Source organism: Mustelus asterias, chromosome 3 (assembly GCF_964213995.1).
Source record: "Mustelus asterias chromosome 3, sMusAst1.hap1.1, whole genome shotgun sequence".
NCBI classification, from domain to species: domain Eukaryota; kingdom Metazoa; phylum Chordata; class Chondrichthyes; order Carcharhiniformes; family Triakidae; genus Mustelus; species Mustelus asterias.
The window spans coordinates 123,482,045-123,495,177 of NC_135803.1; the positions used below are offsets into that span (position 1 = coordinate 123,482,045).

At 43.2% G+C, this 13,133-nt stretch overlaps 1 protein-coding gene across 2 annotated transcripts in view; it reads left to right on the forward strand.

The window, feature by feature from the left end:
- Positions 1 to 13,133, forward strand: part of cadpsa (Ca2+-dependent activator protein for secretion a) — a 511,252-nt gene that overhangs the window by 297,693 nt on the left and 200,426 nt on the right. For both annotated transcript variants that reach the window (XM_078209519.1, XM_078209518.1), the window contains exon 9: positions 12,771 to 12,837. In XM_078209519.1, the coding sequence (XP_078065645.1) occupies positions 12,771 to 12,837 (67 nt within the window). The remainder of the gene's footprint in view (positions 1 to 12,770; positions 12,838 to 13,133) is intronic.

Genomic DNA, 13,133 nt, shown 5'->3' on the forward strand with positions numbered 1-13,133 from the left:
GTAGCGAGTGGGACACGGACTATGCAGGGGTCCGTTGATCCTGGGCAGGATTTTCCGACCTTGGGGCAAGCGCGGCCAAAATATCCCGCGCTATATATACGCGGCCTCATTCTCCACATTCCTACTGCACAACTCGTGGGACATGCTGAGAGAGTGACCAGCTGGAAGAACATGGCTGGAGAAGACACTGCTGTCTCTCAGGAAGATGTAGCGTCAAATTCTCCAACTTTCCTTTTGACATTAAATGTGACAGAAAGTGACCAGCCCCTGCAGTATTGTGGCTATCTCGTGGTCTATTTCAAGGAAGCAGTGACCCACCTCCCTCCCAAGGTGCCTGCACTGAGACCCAGCAGTGAACATCTTGACACTGCAACTAGGGGAACACCTGGAAGAAACAGGTTCAAGAGTGCTGACATCACATTCTGTCACCAAGGGATGCATCAGTGTAGCGAGCACTAAATTCACGCATTGCAGAATTAAACTTGGTTGAAATTCATTCATTCACTGTGCACAGAGTATGAGAGGATGTCAGGTTTTGACAAGAAATGGGACCCCAGTTGTCGAACTAGTACAGATATCATTTTCAGGTGAGTTTTTCTATTCACTGCATAGTGCAGAGAAAGAAAACACAGGAACATTAATATACAGGGCAGATGGTACTTGGATGAACTTTGTGTTTGGCTCTGGCTTCCTTCAGAGTCCATCAGTAAGAATCATTTCTGGCTGTTTGCCTTTAACTTGCTCAGGTCCTGGCTCTGTCTGCCTCCTTCAGCAGCTCCATGCTTATAAATCTGGATGACAAGTTTGTGCAGCAGGCACAATACAATAATTATCTTTGGAAACTTGGCAGAACTGTATTGTAGCACAACCCTCACATCTGTCCAGCAATCTAAAACACTGCTTCAAGAGCCCTGGCATGTGTTCAGTGATGATCTTAATGCATATTAATTGTCACGTACTTCCAGGAAGGCTCGTCTAATTCAAGTTGGAGATATGCATGGCTTATGTCCAACTTCGAAAATATTTGTTAACCTGGCATACAGGTCTTCAATACAGGGCATGGGGTATCTGTCAAGTTTAGCAACCCTGTTGACACTAAGCTTATAGTCTCCACAAAGTCCGATCGCTTTATCCAGCTTAAGAACAGGAACAACAGGTGTGGCCCACTCTGCAAACTGTACAGGTCCTATTTTGCCCAGTTTTTCCAGGCATTCCAGTTCTGACTCTATTTTTTTCCAAAAGGGAGCATGGAATGGTCTCGCTCAAAAATATTTAGGCGTAGCATCGGGGTCGACGTAGATCTTAGCTTCGGCTCCCCTTATTTTTCCAAGCCCTTCTTGGAAGACTTTGGGGCACTTATTGATGACTTCATACAGACCCCCCCACACCCAGCCTGAAGATCTCCAGCCAGTTCACTCTGATGTGTTGGAGACAATCTCTCCCCATAAGGCTAGGTCCTTGTCCCTGTAAAATGAGTAGTGGAGGTCGAGCTGACTGCTGCCTGTCAGTTACTAGGGTCACCATTGGGCCTTTTATCTGTAATGGTTCCCCCATGTAGGTGGCCAGATCTGGCCTTTGTGTTTTCAGAGTTCAGGAGCTGCATTTCAGCCTGGAAGCGTTCATGTGTCTGCTCCCTGATGAGAGATCACTGCCCCCATATCCGCTTACATTTTTAATGGGTGGCCATTGACTAACAACTCCACCATTATGGGGGCAACCTTTGTCATGGAGATGTGATTTAATTGCAATGCCCCTGATCCTGGTTGTGGGCCTACCTGCAAACTACAGTCCGGTATTGTCCTTGACCTTTTATTGAAATAGCACAGGTTTTGACTGTCCCTATATCTTTGTCTGGGATGTGTTCTTCTGCAACACTTCCAGTAGTCCACCATCTGGCATCTACAACCTTCAGGAATATGCTCCCTCGGAGCGTGGAAAGCTGTCCCTCCCCTTCCTTAACTGCCTGATGATACAACTTGGACTCCACCGCAGTAAGAGATCATGTGATAATTTACTGATACCATAACTCTCAATTGAGGGATGGACATTGTATGAGACCCCTCCCCCAATCGATGGACAACGCTATCTGATGTCCCCTGTAGTTCCTGAGCTCTTTTCTCTGCATTCTCCAGTGATAGAGCTATCCCAATGGCCTTCTTTAGATCCAAGTTGAGCTCTGACAATGTTTTTTGGACTGTCACATTGTTAATTCCGCAGACCAGTCTATCTCGCAACATGTTGTTCAGAAGTGGCCCGAATTCACAGTGCCAATTTTCGTAACTTGATCAGAAATTTGGTGACAGATTCCCCAGTGGTTCGCCCTGCCATGTTAAAGTCTTATCGCTGGAATATTAATCCACCAATTCATTCAAGGTTTGAAAGACAGGGGCATCCGGGTAGCTCAGGCTTTTTATTACACTGAAGGTCGGGACTCTGCATGCTGTCAACTGGATCACTTTCTGCATCTCGTCTCCCTCAATATTTTTGGCCAAAAAAAAGTAATACATGCGCTCTGCCAGTCTTCGATGTTTGCAGCATAGGCTTCAAGTTGACCAAAGAGAGGCATTTTTCTTACCGGAGATTACTTGTCTCGACATTAAAGATGGTCCGGAGGGAAGAAAAGAACTCGCTTTACTGCTCGTCACCAATATAATAATCTTACCAAGGCCAGTCTTCCATCACCATCACCCTTTATTTACACCGTGTTCAAAGTGCCGTTCAGCAGCTACAGTGTACACGGCAGCCCCATAATCTTTTGACTGCCAGCCTGAGTGAAACCAGCTAGTTTTCAAACCCCTGCTGCTCCTTCCCTATTGGGCGAGCCTCCAGTCGACTATTAGGGGAGCTCGATTTCTATGAGACCCAAGGGAGATCTATTGACGATCCCCCATAGCCATCATAACATCGACCTATGGCCGGCATAGTGACTCAATGGTAAGCACTGCTGCTTCACAGCACCAGGGACCTGGGTTCAATTCCAGTCTTAGGTGACTGTTTGTGTGGAGTATGCGCATTTTCCCTGTGTCTGTGTGGGTTTCATAGAGTAAGGAGTTTAACAACACCAGGTTAAAGTCCAACAGGTTTATTTGGTAGCAAACGCCAGTAGCTTTCGGAGCGCTGCTCCTTCGTCAGATGGAGTGGAAATAAACCTGTTGGACTTTAACCTGGTGTTGTTAGACTCCTTTCTGTGTTTACCCCAGTCCAACGCCGGCATTTCCACATCATGGGTTTCATAGAAACATAGAAACTAGAAGCAGGAGTAGGCTATTCGGCCCTTCAAGCCTGCTCTGCCATTCATCTTGATCATAGCTGATCATTGAATTCAATATGGTGAGGGATTGGAATGCCCTGCCAGCATCAGTTGTAAATGCGCCTAGTTTGGGGGCGTTTAAGAGATCCGTAGATAGGTTCATGGACGAAAAGAAATTGGTTTAGGTTGGAGGGTCACAGTTTTTTTTTTAACTGGTCGGTGCAACATCGTGGGCCGAAGGGCCTGTTCTGCGCTGTAATGTTCTATGTTCTATGTTCTATGTTCTATGATCCCCCCTTTCCCCCGATATCCCTTGATCCCTTTAGCCCCAAGAGTTATATCTAATTTCTTCTTGAAATCAGACGTTTTGGTCTCAACTACATTCAGTGGTAGTGAATTCCACACATTCACCAACCTCTGAGTGAAGAAATTTCTCCTCACCTCAGTTCTAAAAGCTTTACCCCTTATCCTCAAACTATGATCCCGACTTCTGGACTCCCCCACCATTGGGAGAACATTCTTTCTGAATCTCCCCTGTCTAATCCTGTTAGAATTTTATAAGTTTCTATGAGATCCCCTTTCACTCTTCTAAATTCCAGTGAATATAATCCTAACTGACCTAGTCTCTCGTCATATGACAGACCTGCCATCCCAGGAATCAGCTTGGTAAATCTTCACTGTACTCCCTCTATGGCAAGGACATCCTTCCTCAGATAAGGACACCAAAACTGCACACAATATCCAGGCGTGGCCTCACCAGTGCCCTATACAATTGCAGCAAAACATCCCTATCGCTATACTGAAATCTTCTCGCTATGAAGGCCAACATACCATTTGCCTTCATTACTGCCTGCTGTACCTGCGTGCTTACTTTCAGCGACTGATGCACGAGGACTCCAAGGTCTCGTTGAGTATCCACCTCTCTCAATTTACACCCATTCAAGTAATAATCTGTCTTCCTATTATTGCTACCAAAGTGGATAACCTCACATTTATCCACATTATACTGAATCTGCCATGCAGATGCCCATACACTCACACTGTCCAAATCACGCTGAAACACTTCTGCATCCTCCTCACAGCTCACCCTCCCACCCAATTTTGTATATAATGTGAACAGTTGGGGCCCTAGCACAGATCCCTGCGGAAGCCCACTAGTCACTGACTGCCAATCAGAAAAAGACCCATTTATGCCAATTCTTTGCTTCCTATCTGCTAACCTGCTTTTTATCCATATCAAGACTTTACCTGCGATCCCATGTACTTTAACTTTATATAGTAGTCTGTTATGTGAAACCTCGTCAAAGCCTTCTGAAAGTCTAAATAAACTGGGGCGGCACGGTAGCACAGTGGTTAGCACTGCTGCTTCACAGCTCCAGGGATCTGGGTTCGATTCCCGGCTTGGGTCACTGTCTGTGTGGAGTTTGCACATTCTTCCTGTGTCTGCGTGGGTTTCCTCCGGGTGCTCCGGTTTCCTCCCACAGTCCAAAGATGTGCGGGTTAGGTTAATTGGCCATGCTAAATTGCCCCTTAGTGTCCCGGGATGCATAGGTTAGAGGGATTAGCGAGTAAATATGTGGGGATATGGGGATAGGGCCTGGGTGGGATTGTGGTCGGTGCAGACTCGATGGGCCGAATGGCCTCTTTCTGCACTGTAGGGTTTCTATGATTTCTATGATTTCTATGAAACCTCATCCACTGGTTCTCCTTGGTCAACTCGACTAGTTACATCCTCATAAAATGCCAATAGATTTGCCAAGCGTGATTTACCTTCTGTAAATCCATGCTGAATTTGCCTGATTATACCACTACCTTCCAAATGGCGAGTTATGAAATCCTTGATAATAGACTCTAGCAACTTCCCCAGTACCAGTTTCCTCCGGGTGCTCTGGTTTCCTCCCACAGTCCAAAGAATTGCATGTTAGGCTGATTAGCCATGCTAAATTACCTCTTATTGTCTCAAGATGTGCAGGTTAAGGGGATTAGTGGAGTAAGTACATGGGGTTATGGGGATAGGGTCTGGGTAAGATGCTCTGTTGGAGAGTTGGTGCAGACTCAATGGGCTGAATGGCCTCCTTCTGCATTGTCAGGATTCTATACCTGTGACACTAATGCACAACACACTGAAAATAGACAAGAGATGCATTACAATATTAAAATCACTTTTAATGATGGGCAGATCATTTATGATGATTTTGATATTCTAATTGGCTCTTCCCTGTTTTTGGTGAGCACTTTGCAGTTTCCCAGATCGCCTCAATTGTGTATTCATGTATCCGCAGAGTATGGGTAGATAGTTAGCAATCAAATTCCTTGCTTCTTTCCTGACCAACATGGCCTTCCCACTGTTTGCTGCCATCAACAACTGTGCTGATTGAAAAGTATACCCTAGTATTCCCATGGGATGTCCGTAATGCACCACTGTGCATAAATAAACCTCCTTTGGATATTTTGTCTGTGAATCTCATATATTAAATTTTGACCATTGCAACAGACAATTTAAACGTGATAATTAGTACACTGAGCTTCATGTCCTGCTCAACAATAATATCCTGGCCTGAGCTGTGCCATCATATTTTATATTTGTAGTGGGTAAATGCTAATTAATAACTGTTCATCTCACCCAGTTTCAATGTATCTGTTTCAGTGATAACTATACTTTGCTTTCCTATACAGCTTTATACCACCTGAAAATGTAGATATTCTACTTGCTTTCAGCAAATGAAAATACCTGCAGTCCAAATACCAGTGGCTTTGTGTGTTAAAAATGTATCTACAATTTGTATATGGTTATACATTGGAATACATGGTGAAGTCTGAGTGCTGTCCATAAGAAAATGCTGAATAGTTGATCAGGGGTGTGACTTTACTCCAGATAGTCATTGATATTTATCCATGCTTATCAACACTAACGTCTCTACAGAGAATTTCCTATTTGATGAAATTCAACCTTATTTGATATCAAATGACTGGCGTCACATAACAAGGAGTGGGAAACAGGGAGGATTCCGTGTAACAGAATGAGCTAAAGGTTGCGAAACAGCCAAGAGGAAGTGGATGAGTGTCACCGAGTTCAGATCCAGCAATGTGCAGTGTGTTTAAAAACTCTCAAACTTGCTCCATTGTAACTCACTTCCTTTATAAAACAAACCAGAAAGAACCAGCAACAAACCAGGGCAGCATGGTGGCACAGTGGTTAGCAATGCTGCCTCATGGCGCCAGGGACCCGGGTTCAATTCCGGCCTCGCGTCACTGTCAGTGCGGAGTCTGCACATTCTCCCCGTGTCTGCGTGGGTTTCCCCCAGGTGCTCTGGTTTCCTCCCAGAGTCCAGAAGTGTGTGGGCAAGGTTGATTGGCCATGCTCAGTTGCCCCTTCGTGTCAGGGTGGATTTGCAGTGGGATTACAGGGATAAGGCCTGGGTGGGATTGTTGTCAGTGCAGGCTCGATGGGCGGAATGGCTTCCTTCTGCACTGTAGGGGTTCCATGATTCTAAAGGGAACTGGACAGAAGGATTCAAGATGGCGCCGGCGCATGGTGACTTCTTGCGAACTATCCCCAGCATACCCTCTAATTCTATTTTTTACTCTCGTTCTATGCTTTTAAAACTGTACTCTGCACCCTAGCTATGACTGTAACACTATATTCTGCACCCTCTCCTTTCCTTCTCCCCTATGTACTCTATGAACGGTATGCTTTGTCTGTATAGCAGGCAAGAAACAATGCTTTTCACTGTATCCCGAAACATGTGATAATAATACTTCAAATCAAAGATATTTGGAAGCCTCACCACAGAGTGCAATCAAGTGGGCGCTGGCTGTCAGATTCCTTAGACATTAATACAATGGTCTGAGATGATCCCGAATGAAAATCCAAAGCATAACGCAAGGCTGTCTGCACCGGCAGTCCGCCATACCAACAATAAATATTTGAGATGTAACATTGTCCTCTGCTGTCTCACAGTGGAGTGAAGTATTTAGAATCCAGGATGACTTTCTCTTAAGTTATTCTGAGCCACAGTGTCATTTCTGACACACATGCTTATGTGTTAGTGCCAAGGTGTGGACTTGAAAGGGCACAAGTCAATAAATTTGATGTTTTTTTCAAGGCTACCACAAGGCTGCGGAGAATTAATATTCAATAACCCTGCACATGATGGTCACTTGTGCATGCAGAAAATGTGTGGCGCCATTTCCTGTTAAGTGTGAAGACCTACCGATGATCTATCTTTCTTGTGCCAAATCCTGCAGTAGCCTCCTGCTGGGTCTGAATCACAGAGTATCAGCAGGCCATAAGTTTAACATTTGACGTTCAGTTTGTCCTCCTCACATTTACACCACAAAAGCATTCAGATTTGCACAATACAAATCAGACTGCCAGTGATGCTTGCTTTGGAGCAGGTGCAGTATTGAATGCTGCTAAAGACGTCATCAGGTCCAACTGTAAACCCCTTTTCTAGAAAAGAACCATTGAAAAGTGGCATTGTATCAGTTATCAGAAGGACAGGATGAAAGGGAAAGGAGATGGGGTAGCTCTGTTAATAAAGGATGATAAGAACAGCAGGAAGACATGGGGTAGGATTTTCTGGCTGCGCTCACCCCAAAATTGGAATATTTCCCCCCTCCCCGAGGTCAACAGAAGACCATCGTATGGTCTCTCTCTCTCTCTCTAAAATTCTGGTCTTGGTCTTGGTTCGGAGGATTGAAATGTGGATTTAGTTTGGGAGGTGATAAGAAATCACAAAGGAAAAAAGTCACTTAGCTAGACTAAAGGATAGTGTATAACTTAATAAATAATGGGGGCTTGTGAGAAAAGTACGACAATTATTTTCATATAGGGGAGGCAATGGCCCAGTGGTAATCTGACTAGATTATTAATCCAGAAACTCAGCTAATGTTCTGGGGACCCGAGTTCAAATTCCGCCATGGCAGATGGTGGAATTTGAACTCAATAAAAAATACCCGGAATTAAGAATCTACTGCTGACCATAAAACCATTGTCGATTGTCGGAAAAACCCATCTGTTTCACTAATGTCCTTTAGGGAAGGAAATCTGCCATCCTTGCCTGGTTTGGCCTACATGTGACTCCAAAGCCACAACAAATGTGGTTGACCCTCAACTGCCCTTGGGCAACTAGAGATGGACAATAAATGTTGACTAGCCAGCCACGCCCATGTCCCACAAATGAATAATAAAAATATCGATTGGATGAATCAATTTGGAAAAAGTAGCCTGGAGGATAAGTTCACAGAGTGTATTCAGAACAGTTTCTCAGAGCAGCATGTCCTAGAACCAACCAGGAACAAGCTATTTTAGACCTGGTAATGTATAATGAGACAAGATTAATTAATTACCTTATAGTAAAGGATCCTCTTGGTAAGAGAGTGATCATCACATGACAGAATTTCACCTTCTGTTTGAGGGTGAGAAATTTGGGTAAACTGATATCTTACCTTATTATTGCTTTGTTTAAGTTTGTGAAGACAGAGTTGGCTAAAGTGAAATTAGAAAACAGGTTAGAAGTTAAAAATGTAGAGAAACAGTACCTGGCATTTAAGGAGATATTTCTTAATTCTCAACAAAGATATATTCCATTTAGAAAGACTCTACGAGAAGGATGCATCATCCAGGGACAATTAAGGAAATTAAGAATAGTTTCAAATTGAAAAAAATGATGTCTGTTGCTGTGAAGATTAAGAAAATTTTAGTAACCAACAAAGCATGGCTAAAAAATAAAGAGGGAGAAATTGGAGTATGAGAGAAAACTAGCATGAAATATAAAAACAGACAGTAAAAGGTTCTACAATTATATAAAAGGATGAGAACAACAGAAGTGAGCGTTGGTCCCTTTGAGGGTGAGACTGGGGAATTAATAATAGGGAAACATGGAAATGACAGAGGCTTTGAGCATGTATTTTGTACCTGCCACCACAGTAGAAGAAACAAAAATCAATCCAAGAATAGCAGAATATCAGGAGGCCAATGTGAGTGAGGAACATAAAACAACTATGATCACTAGAGAAATGGCACTAGGAAAACTAATGGATCTACACATCCCTTGGACCTGATGCTCAGCATCCTGGAATCTTAGGGGAAGTAGCTGTACATGCATTGGTTGTAATCTCCCAAAATTCTCCAGATTCTGGGAAGGTCCCAATGTAGCACAACTATTTAAGAAAGGAGAGAGACTGAAAGCAGGAAACTATGGACCAGTTAGTATAACATCTGTCAGTGGGAAAATGATAGAATCCATTATTAAAGAAGTGGTATCAGGACATTTAGAAAATCAGCCAGAGTCAATATGGTTTTGTGAAAGGGAAATCATATTTGACAAATAATAAGAATTCTTTGAGGATGTAATGAACATAGTTTTAAAGCGGAAAGAGTAACAATAGTGTATTTAGATTTTCAAAAAATATTCAATGTTACTGCACAAGTTAAGGGCTTATGTTTGGATGATATATTAGCATGGATAGAGGGTTGGCTAACTATCAGGGAACAGAGTGTGGAGATAAATGGATTATTTTTGGGATTGGTAAACTGTAACAGGAATCGGTGCTGGGGCCTCATATCTTTTACAATCTATATTAATGACTTGGATGAAGGGACTGATTGTATTGTAGCCAAAATTGCTAATGATACAAAGATAGAGAAGAAAGCAAGTTATGAGGAAGATACATAGAGTCATCAAAGGAGTATAGATTGGCTAAGTGAGCAACAAATTTGGCAGATAGGGTATAATGTGTGAAAATGTGAGTTTTCACACAAATTGGGGACTTATGCCAGAATTCTACTGCCCCGCCTGCCACGAGAATCCGAGTGGGCGAGGGGGGGGACAACGGGAAGGTCCGTTGATCTCAGGCAGGATTTTCTGGTCTCGGGTCGAGCGAGGCCGTAAAATCCTGCCCTTCGAATTTTTTGGGGAGAATCCCGGCCCTTCTGTCTTCTTCACAACATACTTTCCTAACCATGTGTCTGTCATCTCAAACTTAGCAACCATGCCTTTGCTCCCTTATCTAAGTCATTGAAGTAAATTGCAAAAAGTTGAGGCCCCAGCACAGACCCTTGCGGGACTCCACTCATCACATTCTGCCAATCAGCCAAAAACCCATTTATGCATACTTTCTGTTTTCTGGCAGCCTATCTTCTGTCCAAGCTAATATGTTAGCCCCTGTACCATAGCTTTTATCTTCCGCAATAACCTTAGATGTGGTAGCTTATCAAATGCTTTCTGGAAATCCAAGTACAGTACATCTACAGATTCCCCTCTATTCACAGAACTCTAAAAATTGGTTAAACATGATTTCCCTTTCATAAAACCCTGCTGACTCTGGTTACCTTGAGTTTTTCTTAGTGCCCAGCTATAACCTCTTTAATTATTGAAGTTAGCATCTTCCCCACAACAGACATCAAGCTAACTGCCTTTGGTTTCCTGTTTTCTGCCTTCCCCCCTTCTTGAATAGGGAGGTTATCTTTGCTACTTTCCAGTCTAATGGAACATTTCCAAAATCTAGGCAATTTTGGAAAATCAACACCAATGCACCCACATTGTAAGTTTCCTGGTGGCGAGGCGTACATTCAATGGAAACACTGTTGACAATGGCGGGAGCAAAAGATCCTGCCACTAGCCAACGATGGCTGCCTCCACCACCACGAAACACACGGCGGGTATCATAGAATCCTATAGTGCAGATGGAGGCCATTCAGCCCATCAATCATAGAAACCCGACAGTGCAGGAAGAGGCCATTCGGCCCATTGAGTCTGCACCGACCACAATCCCACCCAGGCCCTACTCCCATATCCCTACATATTTTACCCGCTAATCCCGCTAACCTACACATCTCAGGACACTAAGGGGCAATTTTAGCATGGCCAATCAACCTAACCCTCACATCTTTGGACTGTGGGAGGAAACCGGAGCACCCGGAGGAAACCCACGCAGACACGAGGAGAATGTGCAAACTCCACACAGACAGTGACTCGAGCCGGGAATCAAACCCACGTCCCTGGAGCTGTGAAGCAGCAGTGCTAACCACTGTGCTACCATGTCGCCCCATCAAGTCTGCACCGACCACAATCCACCCAGGCCCTATCCCCATAACCCCATGCATTTACCCTAGCTAGTCCCCCTGACACTAAGGGGCAATTTATCATAGCCAATCCACCTAACCCGTGCATCTTTGGATTGTGGGAGGAAACCAGAGCACCTGGAGGAAACCCACGCAGGCCCGGGGAGAACGTGCAAACTCCACACAGACAGTGACCCAAGCCGGGAATCGAACCTGGGTCCCTGGCGCTGTGAGGCAGCAGTGCTAACCACGGTGCCACCAAGCCACCCCCAGTTGTGCAGAAAATGCTGCCCCCTGTCTTTCATATTCAAAACTACAAATAGAATAATAAAGTCAGACAAATGAGTTTCACTTCTAATTTCTGACTTCACTGTCTCCTGTTTAAAATTAGATTAGATACAATTTAGCAATTAGATTTTGTGGCCTTAAAGGCATAAGCACTGCAGATGAATAATATATTATGTACTACACTCTGGTCATAAAACAATCTATCATTTGACTTACCATGCACAATTCCAGGGAAAGTCTGCAAATTTGTTCCAAAAAAAATTAATCATGAGCTTCCTGTAAGTGTGTCTGGATAGTGTTTCAATCTTGCTCAAGAGAAGTAGCCATAAAAAAAATGAAGAAATCTAAGATGCCAGTTTTTACTGAAAGAATAAAGCCACAAGATGCCACAGTTTAAAACAGAAGAATGTTTGCTATAAAATAGTCAAAGTCTAAGGTAATCTCCAATACTCTAAAACACAGAATCAATGTAAGTTAAACAAGTTAACTGGCAAATTGCAGTCAATTATAAACTATACCTTGCACATTAAATGATACAACTGCGATGAGTCTTATAAATAGCCTTGGCAGTCCCCACACAACATAGAGGTTGTCAATCTCTAGCAAAAGGTCCTTCAAAACTCTGTTTTCCTCACAAAGAATTTCAGCTCCTCTCCTTCCAAGCTGTAGGCTGATTTCCAGCCAATCTCAGTGCACATTAAACCTGATTTTCAAGGGTAGGTCTTCACCGAAAATGGCACACGTCTACAGAAGCGCTTCAACTCTGCGTACAATGGCTTAGATGATGTAGAAGCACCAATGTTATCTTCGAGTAGCAGAAACAGCCACAACAACTATGTCTCAGTTTCTGGATCTAGCCTCTGTCCTCTTAGTCTGCCTGTACTGCACCATTGGACTCATCATCCATTGAGTTCCTCATTTTCTTTTATATAGTTACACCCAGGAATTTTGGTTTCCAATCTCAGTATCAGTCTCAGTTTCCTTTCTCTATCTCTTTTCAGTTAGGACCTGTATCAAAAGAAATACAAGTTTTGTCCACAAATTCAATCACAACTATTAAATGTATATTCAGGATTAAAATGAAACATCTGCTAATCGTTTCATAACTTTGCTTCATTTCTTAAATCTGTTTCTGAGTGCATTTTTCTGTGGCTTGTTTTCTAGGTACTTGTGGACCATCGGTAAAAATGTTTGGAAAAGATGGAAAAAACGATTCTTTGTTCTAGTGCAGGTAAATGAAAATGAATATTCCAAATGCATTTGACTTCATTATTTTCCGGAATTATAAATTGGTGATGCAATTTGCAAAAAATCATACTGTCAAATATGTATTTTCCTTCAGTTGCTTGTGTTAAAAGTGCCACCTGACTGACAGCTATAATAGTATGTAGGAACTCAGCTGTGTTTGACTAAAATTCAAGAATTGTCCACAAGGTGAGCTGCCAGGAACAGTGTGAGGGATTGGCAGTGTCTTTCTGTTGCTAAGAGAGAAAAATGAGGAAATGGATCTAATAAGGACAAGAAATA